General features: G+C 33.1%; 1 protein-coding gene across 3 annotated transcripts in view; it reads right to left on the bottom strand.

The window, feature by feature from the left end:
• Positions 1–1,412, bottom strand: part of BMP5 (bone morphogenetic protein 5) — a 112,517-nt gene extending 111,105 nt beyond the window's left edge. For all 3 annotated transcript variants that reach the window (XM_006926422.2, XM_006926423.2, XM_025042796.1), the window contains exon 1: positions 205–1,412. In XM_006926422.2, the coding sequence (XP_006926484.1) occupies positions 205–694 (490 nt within the window). In that variant the 5' untranslated portion in view covers positions 695–1,412. The remainder of the gene's footprint in view (positions 1–204) is intronic.
• Between the last annotated feature and the right edge of the window lie 14,280 nt (positions 1,413–15,692).

The raw sequence follows: 15,692 nt of genomic DNA, 5'->3' as shown, positions 1-15,692 counted from the left end.
CATATTTTTAACATATATATATGACTTAGTTGCCTAAGGCAAAATCTTACATTGCATCAATGAAAGAAAGGAAACAGAAGCTGGAGAGGAGAGTTATAGAAAATGACTTTATATAAACATGACCACCTACCAAGCAGCTACTTTACCACTAGAAAAACTTCCACTTTGTAAAAACATAGATTAACAAATAAATGAATAACATACCTAAATTGACAAAGCTCATGACCATGTCAGCATCATTCAGAAAGTTGGTATCATGTAGGCTGGCTAGAGGAGGACTCTGGGTGGTCAGGGGAGTCGTTCGAGATAACTGTATGCGACGAGGATACCCATTGGGAGAGGCTGGGTATCCCTTTCTCGCTCCTCTGGACTCTCCTGCCAGGGATGCCCTCACTGAGTATTCCGACTCTTCAGGATTTTCTTCATTGGCCATAGCATTGTATAGGTCCAGCATAAAGAGAGGTGCAGAGGAAGCTTGTTTTCCAGGTGAAAATGGTCTGGGTCTGTGAGGCAAACCCAAGATAGAGAGAATTTCCCTCTGTATTTCCCGTCTTTCGTGGTTCCGCAGTCTTCTATAAATAAAACTGGAGTGAACATGGTTGTCTTCCAAACCTCCTTTTGCATAACCCAGTAGAACCCAGCAGCTCCAGAGGAAACCCACAATACCCTTAAGTAAAAATTCAGTCAGATGCATTTTTGTCCAAAAGCAAAGTTGATATTTTTAGTCCTTCTTGTCCTCTTAAAAAGAATCTGAGTTTCTAGGAGGTACAATTTCCCAGTAGCGGAAAAAACAAATTTACCTATTCTTCATGACAGTGACATTTCTGAACACAACATCCTCACTGATTTTCCTGCCCTATTTTAAATATTTTGGAATATGTCAAGAGTAGTTATTTCTAAGAAGGCTGAAACTCGGATTTCCAATTATCCACAGTTGTTAAGAGTTTTTGCTGCATTGATGTAGCAGAAGACGGCTAATATTATTTGATCAGATGACCTAGGCATTCCTATATGAGTTTATGATAATCAGGCCTTTGGTATTTGAATTAACGAAAGCTGATCTTCTGATAAACTGTAAGTCCCAAAGTTATCTTCACTTGCTCTTGAGTTCTTCTCAACCCTTGAGCTCTTTCCAAGACAAATCCTGATTTCTGAATCACAGATCTATGCTGATCTGCACCTTGGTGTTGGAATATATATTTGTCCGGCAGCTTGGTGATAACTTTAACATCTTTTGTGTCGTCTTAGTGTAAAATAAGACTCAAGGTTGTACTATTCAAGTAAATGTGTTTCCCTGTATTTACTTGAAAACCTTCCTGTAAGTCCATTCAATCCCTTTCTCCTTCTTACTGTTAATTCCACCTCCAGCAGGCACAAATATACCAGCCCTCTTCAAGGGAGATCTAAAGAGTAATGTAAGCACAACCCTGCTGGGAAAGAAGAGGCTTCTCATTGTAATTTGAAACTGGTAAAGCAAAAAGAACTTAACCCTTTTGCTACCAGAAAAGCCTTCATTTTCACAATTTTATAGCCATGCATCTAACACAGCACAGTGATGAATGGGGCATATAAATTCTAAGAGGGAAAAAAGCCAGTTTTCAAACAGCACTCTGAAAATTTTGCCACCAATTTTATATAGTACTCTTTTAGATCTTTCTTTTAATAGTACACATTTAATACACTTCTATATTAAGTCTCAGGTTGTGGTTAAATTAACATGATATGTCTCAGTTCTATATTTGAGGTTATTTCTGGTTTTTATAAGTTATTAAAGTTTACTTCTTAAAAAATAAAAGGAAAAGTTGTAAATTGAGGTTAATCTGTTGTTTCTTAATGACAGCCAGCTCTTTTTAGACTAAAATACAGTAGAGAATTAATCACCAGTAAATACATTCTAGCTCTCAAAGCAGTAGTTATAAAAACTCAAGAATGGTATTTAGATAGCCCAGCCTTAATGGTCTTTAAATATCAAAGTTTTATGCAGACAAGTATATTCATATTTCTCTTAAGAACTCAATACAGTTGAAATACAAAAACCCTAAAATATAGTGTCACGATTCTTAACTTTTAAGTCATTTTAGTTGAAATGCAAACAGACTTACAAATTAGATACTTCTCATTAATTGTACTCAGTACTTTGATTTGTTTTAACCCATACAAATAAACGCATCAAATATTCTTCATGATGACATGCAAATTAAAATTTGCCTTTTTAAATTTTGATGGATATAATGGGGAAAGTGCACACCTTTCTAAAACATCATACTTAATCCAAGGAAATGAGCAAAATATGTTTATCCTTAATGTTTAATGTCTTTAAAATTTAGAAGTCTATAATGTTTTTGTGCAGTTGCAAATTTCCTAATAAGCTCTCACTTAGCCTTAGGGGTCACAGTACTTTCATTGTCTGGAATAGTATTCTGATACCAGGGTAGGTTTATCAAGTGAATTCTAGAACTATTATGAAATTTTAATGTTTTCCTTTACTCTGCCTAGAAGTGCTCGGTTTCTTGTTTAATTTCTTTTAAAATATTTTTTTCTGAGTGTCTACAGCAAAGCCATATTTCTCACAAGTTTTCAGTTTATTAATGAAGGGAAGATACTAAAAGGGCTTGCAGAATTTTATTGTATGCTTCATTTTTTTTTCTCACACAAACTCACTACACTAAAATTCAACAATGTTGTTTAGTATTTGCCTTACTGAAAGTTCTTTCTTAATAGTCATGTAGGATGCCACAGGAGCAGACTCAAATATTGACAGACATGGATTACCTCTATAAAATTGATATCACATGATAGCAGTAGTGAAGTTTGGAAGTAAGTGAAAGAATACCATTTCAATAAGACATGGTTTAAACCATTAAAATTATTGAAATTGTTTATTTCATACCCAAACCAAATAAATAATTTTTTGGTCATTGGTATGAATTCAAATCAAGCACTTTGAGACAAAGCTTCTCCTCTGCATTTATAAAACATATCTCAGATAAAGTATATGACAGTTTTCTTGTATATTTTAAAATAAGTTATCAAGGTTATAAATTTGTTTTACGTCTAGAGCTACAAGTAAAACCTGGACACACTAGAGGAAGAAACAACTTATTATCTTCCACATGTGCTGATTTTTTTCCTTAAGATACAGGAAGAAAAGTAAAAATTAGTCTAGGTGTTGTGAGTTTCAAAAACATATTTTTCTAAAGCACGATTTATAATATCAATCAGTGTAATTGTAATTTAATTGCTTAACCAGGCACATAGTGTACCTCTATATTAGAAATCAGTTGCTAATATTCTTGGTCAAAATTTTTAGTATCCACCCGCCCCCTACCTTCCCTTCCAATTCAGACTAGATTTGGCAAACATTCATTTTTCAAGAGGATCGACATGTGCAACTAGAGAAAGAAAACAAAGAAGACAAAAACATGCCAAGAATAAAGAGGAAATGCTAACCACCGAAAAGTCAGATTCATTTTCAGTTAAAAGTAAATGTGTTTTACCACATCATTTGGATTCTCAGGTAGATCTGTATCTAAGTATATGAGAGCAATTTGAAAGAAAAGTATTTTGCAACTGCATGGTATAAACCTTCCAAATTTCAGAGCATGCATTTAAAAGCTAAATAAGTCATTGAACATATTGAATAAATACATGCTGAGAAAGAAGAGGTTGGGACAGGAGAAACATCCAGGGCATTACAAGAATTGTTTCTAAATAGAAAAACATTTCAAGAAGAGCCTTTATAAAAACTCACCTCTCATAACATACAATTTACTTGGGGTATACATTAACATAAGTGACCTTCTGGTGGGGAACAGAGATGATTGAATTCACATAAGTATTTCCCCACTGTCATTTTTTCTGTTCATTTTGTCTTTTCCTCACTAAAATCTGACACACTAGTCCATGTGTATGTAAACCAACTATGACCAATAGACTGATTTCATTTTTCCCAGCCTTTCAAGGCTGTAAAAGTTTCTTTTGAAACTTGCTCAACAGAAAGTTGCAGCATTTATAAATCTGTTTTGTTCTGAAAGTGTCTTCCTATTTCACTTCTGGGTTTTGGGTCGGTTTGGTTGCTGTTGTTGTATTTGTCATGTTGGTTTCACCATGAAACAAAAACTTCTAATCGAAAGATAGCAGCTAAAGACAGATATTCAATATAAATGGTATCTGCATTTCTATATTATCTTTCAAATTTGGGAGACAATCCAAAACCATTTGAATATGATCATAAAATTTTAAGCAAAAGCAATCTTAGATTCTGTTGGAGGTATTAAGGAAAAATTGGGAAGGAGACCACTCAGGAGATTGAGGAGGCTGGCGGCAAGGGGAAAATTCAGGGAAGACGTCCCGTGTCAGAATCTTTTTGGTAAGTACATGCACAAGTGCAGAACACAGCAGCATTTGTGATATTATACTGCCTTCAGTTCACTCTTTTTTTTTTTGAGCCAAAAACATAGTATATATTAACAGAGAATATGATGTACATAGTAGTGGTCCAAAGAAAAGCAGAGTGGTGCTACAACACCACCATCTGACTTAGATTTGCCTGCTGTAACCTGAAAAGGATTGTAATCATGAGCAGTCTATACTTTTTGTCTATCTGATTAATAGTTGTTAAGGAAAAATTGGAAATGAAAAACAAAATATAGTCACCAAGAGCATTTAAAATATTTGGTATTATTTTTAATGGATGATGACATTATTGAATATTTTAAATGAACAGAGAATTTTTCAATATGTTTTGTATTATTGCAATGTTCATAAGATTGTTTTATATTATGTCAAGAGAGTGGATATTCTAATAATACTTAAGGGGGAATAAACTAACATTTAATCATTAAAATTCAAACACTGTTAATAAAATAGCAACCTAAGAATTGTATTTGACAAATAGACTCCAATTAACTGACCCCAGAATATTTGGTCGGTCAAATTATTAGAGCAAATGTTTTAACCATCATCCAAAGTGATAGAATATTTTAAATAGGTAGATTGACCATCAAGCCATTATACAGTTAACCATGAAAAAACATCTTCATTTACAGAGCACTTTATAATTTTAAAGCTCATTCAAAACAATCGAACAATTGTATTTATTCATTTAACAAATATTTACTGAATGCTAACTATGTGACTACTATGTTCTATATGCTTTAGACATAACAACAACAACAAAAGTCAAACAAGGTTCTTGATGTTACAGAGTTTACAATCATATGATATTATCATTTCAATTGATTTAAGGGCAATTATTTAAATGTGGTTATAACTGAGATATTTCTACTTTTTTCTTGAGAGATTAGCAAGAATGCAGGCTGCATAAAAGTGAAGGCTGAGTTTATTTTGTTCACAAGTGTCAAATAGTACATATTAGCAGCTTAATTAATATTTGTTGAACAACACTTTTTTTTTTTAACAAAGATGAACAATCTTGTAGAGATTTTTTTTTAAGGGCAACACTCTCTGGAAGCATAGCTGTAAGGATTCATTAAGCACACCGGTTAACAAATTGCTGTATCTCTTAACAGGCTGGCTCTCTCTACCTACCTTCATGCATAAATTTACCTATAGCATACCTCAACTCACAGTTATGAGTCTAAGTGCTAACTTTGGTCAATACTAGATAATCGTAATGACCCAGAAGGAAAAGTATCATGTATCATATGAGCACTTGCAAAATACCGTATTCTGTCATTAGAGGGAGAGATGAATAGGTGATTGCCTATTGAATTAAAGTGGCCTTCGACCCAAAAGAGCAACTTCTGTTCCTGTCAATTAATACCTCATTTCTTTAAGTTGTAATGGCTTGTTTTGTTTTGTCGTTTAGGTGTTGTTTTTATGGCCCATGTTACAATACAAGAAGACCTGAAAATGACCACTCTTTGTTTAATAAATATTAGCAATTAATATCACACCTGCTAAGGCTCAAGCAGATATACAGTAGTCACCCCTTTTCTGCAGATATAGGTTTCAAGACTCCCAGCGGATGCTTGAAACCACAGATAGCACCAAAGCCCATATTTACTATATTTTTCCTATACATACATATGATAGAGTTTAATTTACAAATTAGGCACAGTAAGATAATAACATAATAAAATAGAACAACTATAATATACTATAATAAAAGTTATATGAATGTGATCTCTCAAAAGATCTTATTTTACTATACTTCACTTAAAGAAATACTTCCAGCTTCTCTTTGGCCTAATTCAATTGCCAGTATCACTACTCGTGCTTTGGGAGAATTATTAAGTAAAATAAGGGTTATTTGAACACAAACACTGTGATACCACATCAGTCAATCTGATAACAGAGATAGCTACTAAGTCACTAACAGGCAGGTAGCACACACAGTGTGGATACTCTGGACAAAAGAATGATTCATGTTCCCAGCAGGATGGAACGGAAAAACATGAGATTTTATCATGCTAATCAGAACAGTGCATAATTTAAAACTTATGAATTGTTTATTTACGGAATTTTCCGTTTAATATTTTCCAACCTCAGTTGACTGTGGGTAACTGAAAATGCTAAAAGTGAAACCACAGATAAGAAGGAACTACTGTATACGGAGTTGAGATACACAGTAGACTGGGGTGAGGTGAGGTCTGAATATGCCTGGAGTGTGGGAAAAGGCACTTGATAAAGCAAGCTGGAGAGTACCAAAGTAAAACTCTTTAAACCCACATTTTTCATACTTCACACTTCTGCAGATAGAAGACTCTACAAGTATCTTACCAACATGTTGACCAATTCAAAATCTGTAGGAGTGTTACAGTTCAATGAAAGTTACAACTGCTAATTTATCCCAAATTCCATGAACAGCAAGTTAATCCTCAGTGGAAAATAAAATCTTTAAATAATACTAATTATGATATGTTCATAATGAGATAATTTGAAGAAAATTTAAACATTACTTTACCTAATTCAAATTGCTCTGATTGCATACTATTATCTGTAATGCTTTAATTAAATGGCCGTACTATTTCATAGCATCTTTTTTTCTAGGAAACAGACAATATTTCATCATCAAAATCTCTAGGATAAATTTAACACCTAATACATGAGTTCCAACTATATCACAAAACATGTCCATTAGCAACAGAAAAATCTGCATCTTTGTCACCCAAGATTCATTAATATCCTGCTACATGAGATGATATGAACTCTACTTCCTAAGATATATGACACTGAGGATATATAACTAATAAAGACAATGGGCAATAATTATAAATATTTAAACTATAAGCATGTAATATCTCACTAACACAAAGGTTCTCAAACCAGGTTGCACATTGCAATCACGGATGGAGAACAGGAAGAACTTTTAAGAAATACTAATGGCTGGTTCTCATTGAAGACAAATTAAATTATAACTCTTGAGAAGAAGCCCAGAAATCAATATTTTTAAATGCTGACTAGTATGTAGCCAAAGTTGAGAACTCTTAACAAATAGTCTTGACAACACCTAAACCACATACACATACATCATAAGAGTATGTTTCAGTATCATAATAGAGTTTCCAAATTAGAATAAGACCTTTGATTTTTCCTTGATTGTGCCAAGGTTTTCAGTATGTAATCAATTGTTGTTTAAACAAATACACAATGTTGGAATCCAGAAAACCTTTTGCACTCGTTTGTACACTAAGCACTGCTTGTTCAGCACCTACTATAGCAATAAATAAAACAGACAATCCCCACTCTTCTCAGATTTAGAAGTCAGTTGTTTCTACACCAGTTCTCTCAGATATTAATATTTGAATGCTGACTTTAAAATGCCGCTTTTAATAAACAAAATGTTGTTGTATCACAGAATGAAGAATATATTACTCCAAATGGCATCTGTTTATCAAGCAGACCTCTTTGCTCTCATTTGCAGTTCTTTCTTGGATTGTAATATAATGTGAATTGCAAGGCTTGCTTCATTACATAACTTCAAAATTTGATTTAAAAAATAGTCATCTACACCCACATAACAAGTGCCCTTTATGTCTATACCAGATATATTCGGTTCTGAAATTTTCCTACTTTCCTGGTTTTTAGACATGCGTGTGCATGCGCACACTCACTCATTCCTTGGATGTGCATGTGTATTTCTGAAGTTCCCTTTCTCACTGGGCCTCTTGTCCATCTTCATTTCCCAGTTACTTTCTATATTTAAAAGCTATCGATTTTCTCTTCTTAAACCTTGCAGTCTCTTGATATCTCCTATTCCTCCATTTTACAATAAACTCTTTATCTAGGTGTCTCCATTTTTAAAAGCCTTATCCCTTCTAGTTTTCTTATCTAAAACTCTCTTTCAAGTGTGTAACTGTTTTCTTTATCTCTCACCTATCATCACGCCTCTCTTCCTGCAGGGTAATCCTACTCTCTTCTCTCCTAATCTCTAGTTCTTCCTTCTTCCTTCTAAAAGTGTTGTATTTTTTATAACTGCATGTTCATTAGGAAGGCAGTGATAACATCAAATTGCAGTATAATATTCTTGCCAGTGATAACTGCATTTTATGTTTAAGCTGCTTCTGTTGAAAGCGATGCAAATATTGTAGCCTATCAACCCAACACTGGACCAGTGTTTTCGGGTGCAGATAGAAATCTTTTCAAAATATTCACAACTTTTTCAATAACAACGATAATTCTGAATTTTAATGATATATAGCCTTATAGTAAAAATACAAGAAAATAACCTAAATAGCTACTGAAATTAAATCTTGATGTCAGTCCACACCCAGCATAATAAATAATTATTTTGGGGTCCAAAGCATTAACTTCTTACTCTAAATAATTTTATATACTGACATCAGAAACATTTCTCTTAACAGGAGGCTCTAGTCCAATATGCAATATCACTTAATCCTGTATTCTAAGTGTCTTTTAAGACTTTTTTTTTTTTAAGAAAATTCTCTAGATATGATGCTTATCAATTGTATAGTACCTTTCAACAATTTTTAAGGAATAAAATTAAGCCAAAATGTCTATAATTTCTAACATAATCCAGAAATTTCTCATTTGTAGATACACTACTCACACATATTTTCGAACATGCTTCTTAAATCCATGAGAAAAACTCATCTACTACCATTAGGCAAAGACAATCTGATACTGTCTCTTAAACAAAGTGGTTTAAATGCCAACATTCACAACTGATCAAGCTTTCAAGCACTCGCTAGGTGGCAAAATTATTTCCGTGGAACTCTGGAGCAGTTCAATTATACTGAGCTTTTTGTTTTCTAAATCTACAGATGCTCAAATGGGTGCTCATTCTACAATTATAAGCCTAAGAATGTTCTGGCATGATCTCTCTACCAAACTGAAGTAATGAATCATCCATATACACTGTAATAAGGATTATTGAGAGAAATAAAATTAATAACTACAGAGCATGAGCTTAAAACTCATTGCCCTATGATATGTATACTATTTTCTTTGCAAGTATCCAGATGTCATCTGGATGCTAAAATCTTCTAATAGGCACTCACTACATCTTATCACTTCACCTGTATTCAAAGACCGTTGGCCAGGAAGCTGGATTTATATCTTGCTTTTGCCACTTACTATCTGAATGACCTTGGAGAAGTTACTTTGGAGTCATACAGCTAGAGAGTAATAGGCAGGAATCATTCTTCTGAATCTAAGTTTCTCCATCTGTGAAATGGGGGAAAAAAAGAACACCTCACCATGAGTTGTTGAACCCATTAAAAAGAGAATGAATAAGAAAATGCTTCATAATAGTCAATGTGTTTCATAATTTATTGTCATGTGCACGTGGCCCAGTAGAATTTAGATTCCTATAATCTTTTCCATTGGTTGATGCATACTAATAAACAACTCACTATTTGTATTCCTGTTTAAATATTTGGTGGAGAGAAAAACACTTAAGAATTACTATGAAAAGATTGTTCCCCAAAGGAAGGTTGTTAGGTCTACATACAGACAAAGCCAGAGATTTTATGCTGTTATCTTTATGCACAATCTCCTAATATCTTGAAGGACATAAGGCATCTCTTTCCTTGTTAGATAGCCCCCTCCTTGTTTTATCAGCCCTTCTCAAATCTGTTCCTATTTTAACCCAGCGCTGTCAAATTAAAAAAAAAAAAAGGTTTAAGGAACTGCTCCTCTACTGCACAAGGGAGAAAATGTAAAATGCACAACTACCCCCGAGGTTTTCCATTAGCATTAAGGAGGTAGTCTGCTTCAGATCGTGGTTAGTGAAAAGAGAAGAAAATGGCTTGCTCAGTTTTGACTCAAGTAAGCAACATATGACCAACAGCTGAGAGTAAGGATTGTCCAAAACATATAAATACACCTGCAAAGATGTGGTGTGCCAAAACAGAGCCATTTACACAATTTATAGCATTGATTTTTGCATTAAAAGAATTAATTTGAGTAGTGGTTCTGGTATTGCCTACTTTGTTACACACGAGAAAGGTAATCACTTAATACCTTTGCCTCAGTTTCTTTACCTTAAAAAATAGGGTATTAATATTTACTTCAAAGGATTGTTATAATTCTTAAATGATAAAGTATGTGAACATTCTTTCATAAGTGTAAATCAATCATTATGACAGCATTTGTTAACATTTGTTATTCAGAACACTTTCATTGAGAGATACACTGAACAATTTTCATACCTTTACAGAGAGATTTCCCAAGCATTTAACATATCAATATACATTTAGAATAAACAAAGATATTTTAATAGTTGTGATGATGAAGGGGAATTATAGTATGCAGCACTTTCCAAAATTTTACCACAAAGTTATTTAAAGCTGACTGCTTCTTTGCAAAACACATCCTAGGACGAGTCTTCAACCAGCACATTTTGGGAAAGAATAATCTTTCTAATCTGTGTCTTGTTATAATTGGAAAGGCAAGATAAAACAGTGATTAAGAGTCTATGCTCAGAAACCAGAAAGAATCTGAATCCTTGATTCACTTTTTCGTAGTGCTATAACCATGCTCTGCCTCAGTTTCCTGGTAGGTAAAATGGGGATAATAACAGTTCCTATCACATAGGATTTTATGAAGATTAAATGAGCTAATAAAGGTAAAAAGACTTAGCACCGGGCCTGGCACATAATAAATAATAAATGTCAGGTATCGTTAGAGTTTACTGCTTGATGATCAATTCCCAGAGGACAGGACTTTCTTCTCATGTATCACTATATTCTCATGCCTAGCACAGAGTTTGGCACAAAGATGCCCAAACGAATGAATGTTCACTCATTTATTTAAAAGTATCTACTAAGCATCTACCTGTAGCTAAACAATAGCAATTATTAAACAAATATTAATAAGTATTTATACATCTTATTTCTTTACTAATATAGCATCCAAGTCTAAGAAATATAGGTCATGATTGTGACTGTTCCATGCAAACTGCTATTACATTGATAACACAGCTCAGCAAAATGCATTCTACAATTTCATATCAAAGGGTCAAAATGCTTATCTCCTAAAGGACATTTTCTTATGTCAATGTGACTTATAACCTAGCCAAAGGCACCAGATGAACTATAACAAATAGGAATCTAGAAATATGTGCTGTAACAGTTTTCTTGAACCGAAAAGATACAGTTTCACTTTTTTAAATTACATAAATACCTTGAAAAATACTACATAGAAGTAAACAATCATAGTGTGAATCCAAGGTACAAAAATTAGTTCATGATTTTTACTTTTTCTCTTCCTGTTACTGACCAACTGCAGACAATTTCACTGTCACTTGCATTCTTTCACCTGGGAGACAAGGAAGTAGAGGAAAGATGAAATTAAAACTAGTCAAACCTGCTCTGTCCTAGAAATTTTCTTAAGTTAGGTGGTAAAGGAGCTTTAAAAGAATGAGGAAAGGCATTTAAAAAGACTTTGCCGTTAACAGATAACCAAAAAATAAATTTTTATTCATTTTGATAAAATAGGTTATAAAAACTAATTTTGGTTTACCAACTAAAAATAGCTATCATTCAAATACATAAAGGCTTTCTTTAGAAGTTGTTTTAAAAGTGCTATGAATGAATGGTTCATTAATTTGGATTTGGTATTATTTGCCGAATATAGCCAATCATAACATTTATACATGGTAGATGGACAGAGATAAAATTCCCAAGTCCAAATATGTAGCCGTAATACATGGAAGAGTTTACTTTTTCTCACATTTATGAGAATAAAAATGAAAGTCTTTTGGTGTTCAGACCAAACTCAAAACAAAATTCCTGAACTTCTGTTTCAGAATTTTGATGCCAAGCCTTAGCTAACAAAGTAACAATCCACAGCACTGTTGCACAGCTCTAAAAAAATAAAAACTAAAAAAAAATTTAAAAAATGGGGTTTTATACAAACACTGACAGGCTTTGACCATCAGTGGCATTAGAAGGCGCCACCATAATTGCAGTCTCTTAAGACATAACTTATTTCAAGCTAAGTATGAGAGCCAATATCTTGTATTTTAATTAAGAAACCTGGACTTTGTTTATAATAATTGGCTGTTAGGTCAGTTCTTGCCAGAATATACTTGTAAAAGTGAATTTTTGCCTCAAGTAAGCTTTCATTTAAGATTTTGGAACAGATTTAGAATTTGGGATTGAAATCCTTTCCAATTATTTATTTTAGTTGATTTCATTATAATACTAATAGCATATTATATTTGTACATATTTTCAACCTACTTACAATGGACAAATATTTATTATTTGCTTCTTGAAGAAAACTTTTAATCATGCTGATGAAAATATATTGTCTGCTATAAACGTAAAAGCCAAATTGTTTTCCTCATTTAACTAGTTAGACCTGAAAATAAATCACTGTTTCCACCGTGTTATAAAATGACTCAATTAATATTGAAGACAGAGTAAAACACTAAAAGGATCATCTAATAATAGATAAAACAACTCAGATCTGAAATAGTCATATGTTGATTCTGAAAATGTGTATTTTTTGGCTGTTCAGATCAAAGCATTCTATACAAAAACCCTTGAAAGCTCTTATTGTCAAAATTTTTTCTTTTCAATCATAATTATCTTTTGGCACATGTGATAATAGTAATATTGCTTAATATTTGTTTTAAAAGTAAATTAGAGGCAGAATACATTTGAAAATATACTTCTAGAAAATGAGATTCCAAAGGAAACCAAATGGAATACTGCCACCTTTTGGTTACATAAATTACAAAGTTGCAGAAGTTTACTGTTGCCTTTTTAGACCTACTTTTAGCTTTTAGAAATAGAAATCTTATCTCTGTTGGTGTGAAAATATCCATCTTCAAATTTTCTCAGTTGTAGTCCTTTAAGTTTTTCAGTTTCCATTTTGCAAGTTTGTCCTCAAACTCTTGAACTTAAGAACCTGGAAACAATTCTTCCTGTTTATTTTGTAAAGAATGGCAAGTAATGACCTACTAATGAAAAACACAAAGGGACTTTTATATCCTAGGGATCTGTCATGAGCATTTCTATTACCCCTCTTTATACCAAACCACACTGCTACCCTACAGAACAGGATTTTGGAATGACACACTCAAATTCCCCAAAGCACTAATAGTATTTCTTTCAGCTAGTAGGATTTATACCTTCTCACCCCATAAGTGTTTTATGTATACAGTTTTAAATTATAGGGGAAAAGAAATGATACAGTAGGTGCCCAGGCACATATAGGAACTAATTAGTGTGTGAGGATAACTGAAGAGCTAAATATAGACAGATTTCATTTAGGGCAGCATCTGAAATTATGAGGTTGTCTAAGCAGAGGGACACAATTAGGAAAAGCAAGACTGGGAAAGTAGATAAGCATTCATAAATAAGGTAAATAAAGAAACTGGTTAAACAACAAAAATATATATATGTATATATAATATAGTTTTTTTCAGTTCATTTCCTGCAATCTAGCCAACTTTACTAACAAAGAGCCCCTCTATCTTTAAAAGTAGAGAAATAGTAAACAATATGTAATCAAAATTAAATAACAAGAAAAATATATAGAGATGAACATAAAGAAAAATTGCTAGATGCCAGTAACAAAGAAGAAATATAAAATCAGATATTTGTTAAGTGACTCAGTAGATGTTCAAGGAGTTATCAGACTCAGGTAAAGCCTCATTTCTAGGGGCTGCAGATTAAATAAATGTCCATTTGTAACATAAATATGACTTTGGACATATATGAGGTTATAGGTAAAATGTGAGATCCCTGTAGAAAGTTGGAAAAAATAAAGTGACTCCTGAGTAATAGAAGAGAGGGATAAAATCACTATACCTGGGAAAGTCCGAGGCAGTAACAAAGATATTTGATGTGGCCTGAAAATCCAAGGAAAAAACATAAAATTCTCTTTTAAAAATGAAAACAAAAGTCTGCATGATACTACACTATGTTTCATGATAGCAGTAGAATCTCCAAGCCTAGAAATGAAAAATTAGTCATAAACCAATTAAGTTAATATAGATAGCATCACTTCAACAACCTAGGGTCCACAGTATTTCAACAGAGGGAAAATACAGAAGTAATGGGATGTTAATTCCAATTTAGGTAATCAGAAAATTAGCTTTCATCTCAGATGTTCTCTCTCTTTCACTCTCTGGCTCCCTCTTTTGAATCACCAGCTGTCCTGTTGTGAAGATAGTCAGACAGCCTATGGAGAGGCCCACCAGGTGAGAATCTGAGGTTTACTGGCAACCACGTAAGTGAACTTAGAAGCAGATCTTCTGAGGCCTGTCAACAGTCACGTGAGTGAACTTAGAAGCAAATCTCTCCCCCTATTCACTTTTATCAAACCATCAGATGATACCACAGCCACAACCAACAGCTTGACTGCAGTCTCATGAGAGATCTTGAGCCACAGCATCTATTTATGCTGGCGCAAGATTCTTGACCCACAGAGAATGTAAAATAATAAATGTTTGTTGTTTTAAGCTTCCAAGTTTGGAGGTTATTTCTTATGCATCAACAGATAGTTCCTTATATGAGTAAGACATCCTTTAATCTGGGATAATTATTGGTATCAGTATCTCAACATTCATAATGGAATGTTAAAGAATATCACCAGATAGTCTAGTTGCCAAAGAATTTGGATCTGCCATCAACTTCACATATATCGATATTTGGTAGTCATTAAAGAACATAAATATTAAAATCTGTTTCTGTTTTTTAAAAACATGACTGAGAAATTAGTTATGCAGAAAAGATAATCTAATGAACATGTCATTTATATACTCTGAGAAAATTTGATCTAAGGATAAGGTGTAAAATAAGCTATATTAGCTTAGAACTTCTATAATACTGATATTGAGAATACTATCCATTTCTAAATATATCCCTTTCAAAGCATCACATGATATTTTAATTTAAAATGTAGTGCTAAGGATACGTGTTTCTTCCGTAATTTTTTTCATTCATTCAATAAATATTTTATTTATCACCTTACTGTAAATTAGGCATTTAAATTGGTACTGGAATACATTTGTTAGAGAAAAAGTGTCCTTTCTCACTGAAGTAACCATCTAAGGAAGTAGCAAATATTAAACAACTAATCCTTAGTAAAAAGATGATAAGGGGAAAGCTTTAACCAAAACCCTAAATTGACAGATATCAGACATCAAAGAGAAGTGTTAGACAAACATAAAAATTTTCAAAGGAGAATGTTAAAAACCAGTTAAATAACCTGTAAGTCCTTTACCTCAAGAGTAGAAAGAGGTCAAAACTA

The sequence above is a fragment of the Pteropus alecto genome, unplaced genomic scaffold (genome assembly GCF_000325575.1).
Source record: "Pteropus alecto unplaced genomic scaffold, ASM32557v1 scaffold7, whole genome shotgun sequence".
NCBI lineage: Eukaryota > Metazoa > Chordata > Mammalia > Chiroptera > Pteropodidae > Pteropus > Pteropus alecto.
This window is presented reverse-complemented; position numbering and strand designations above follow the sequence as displayed.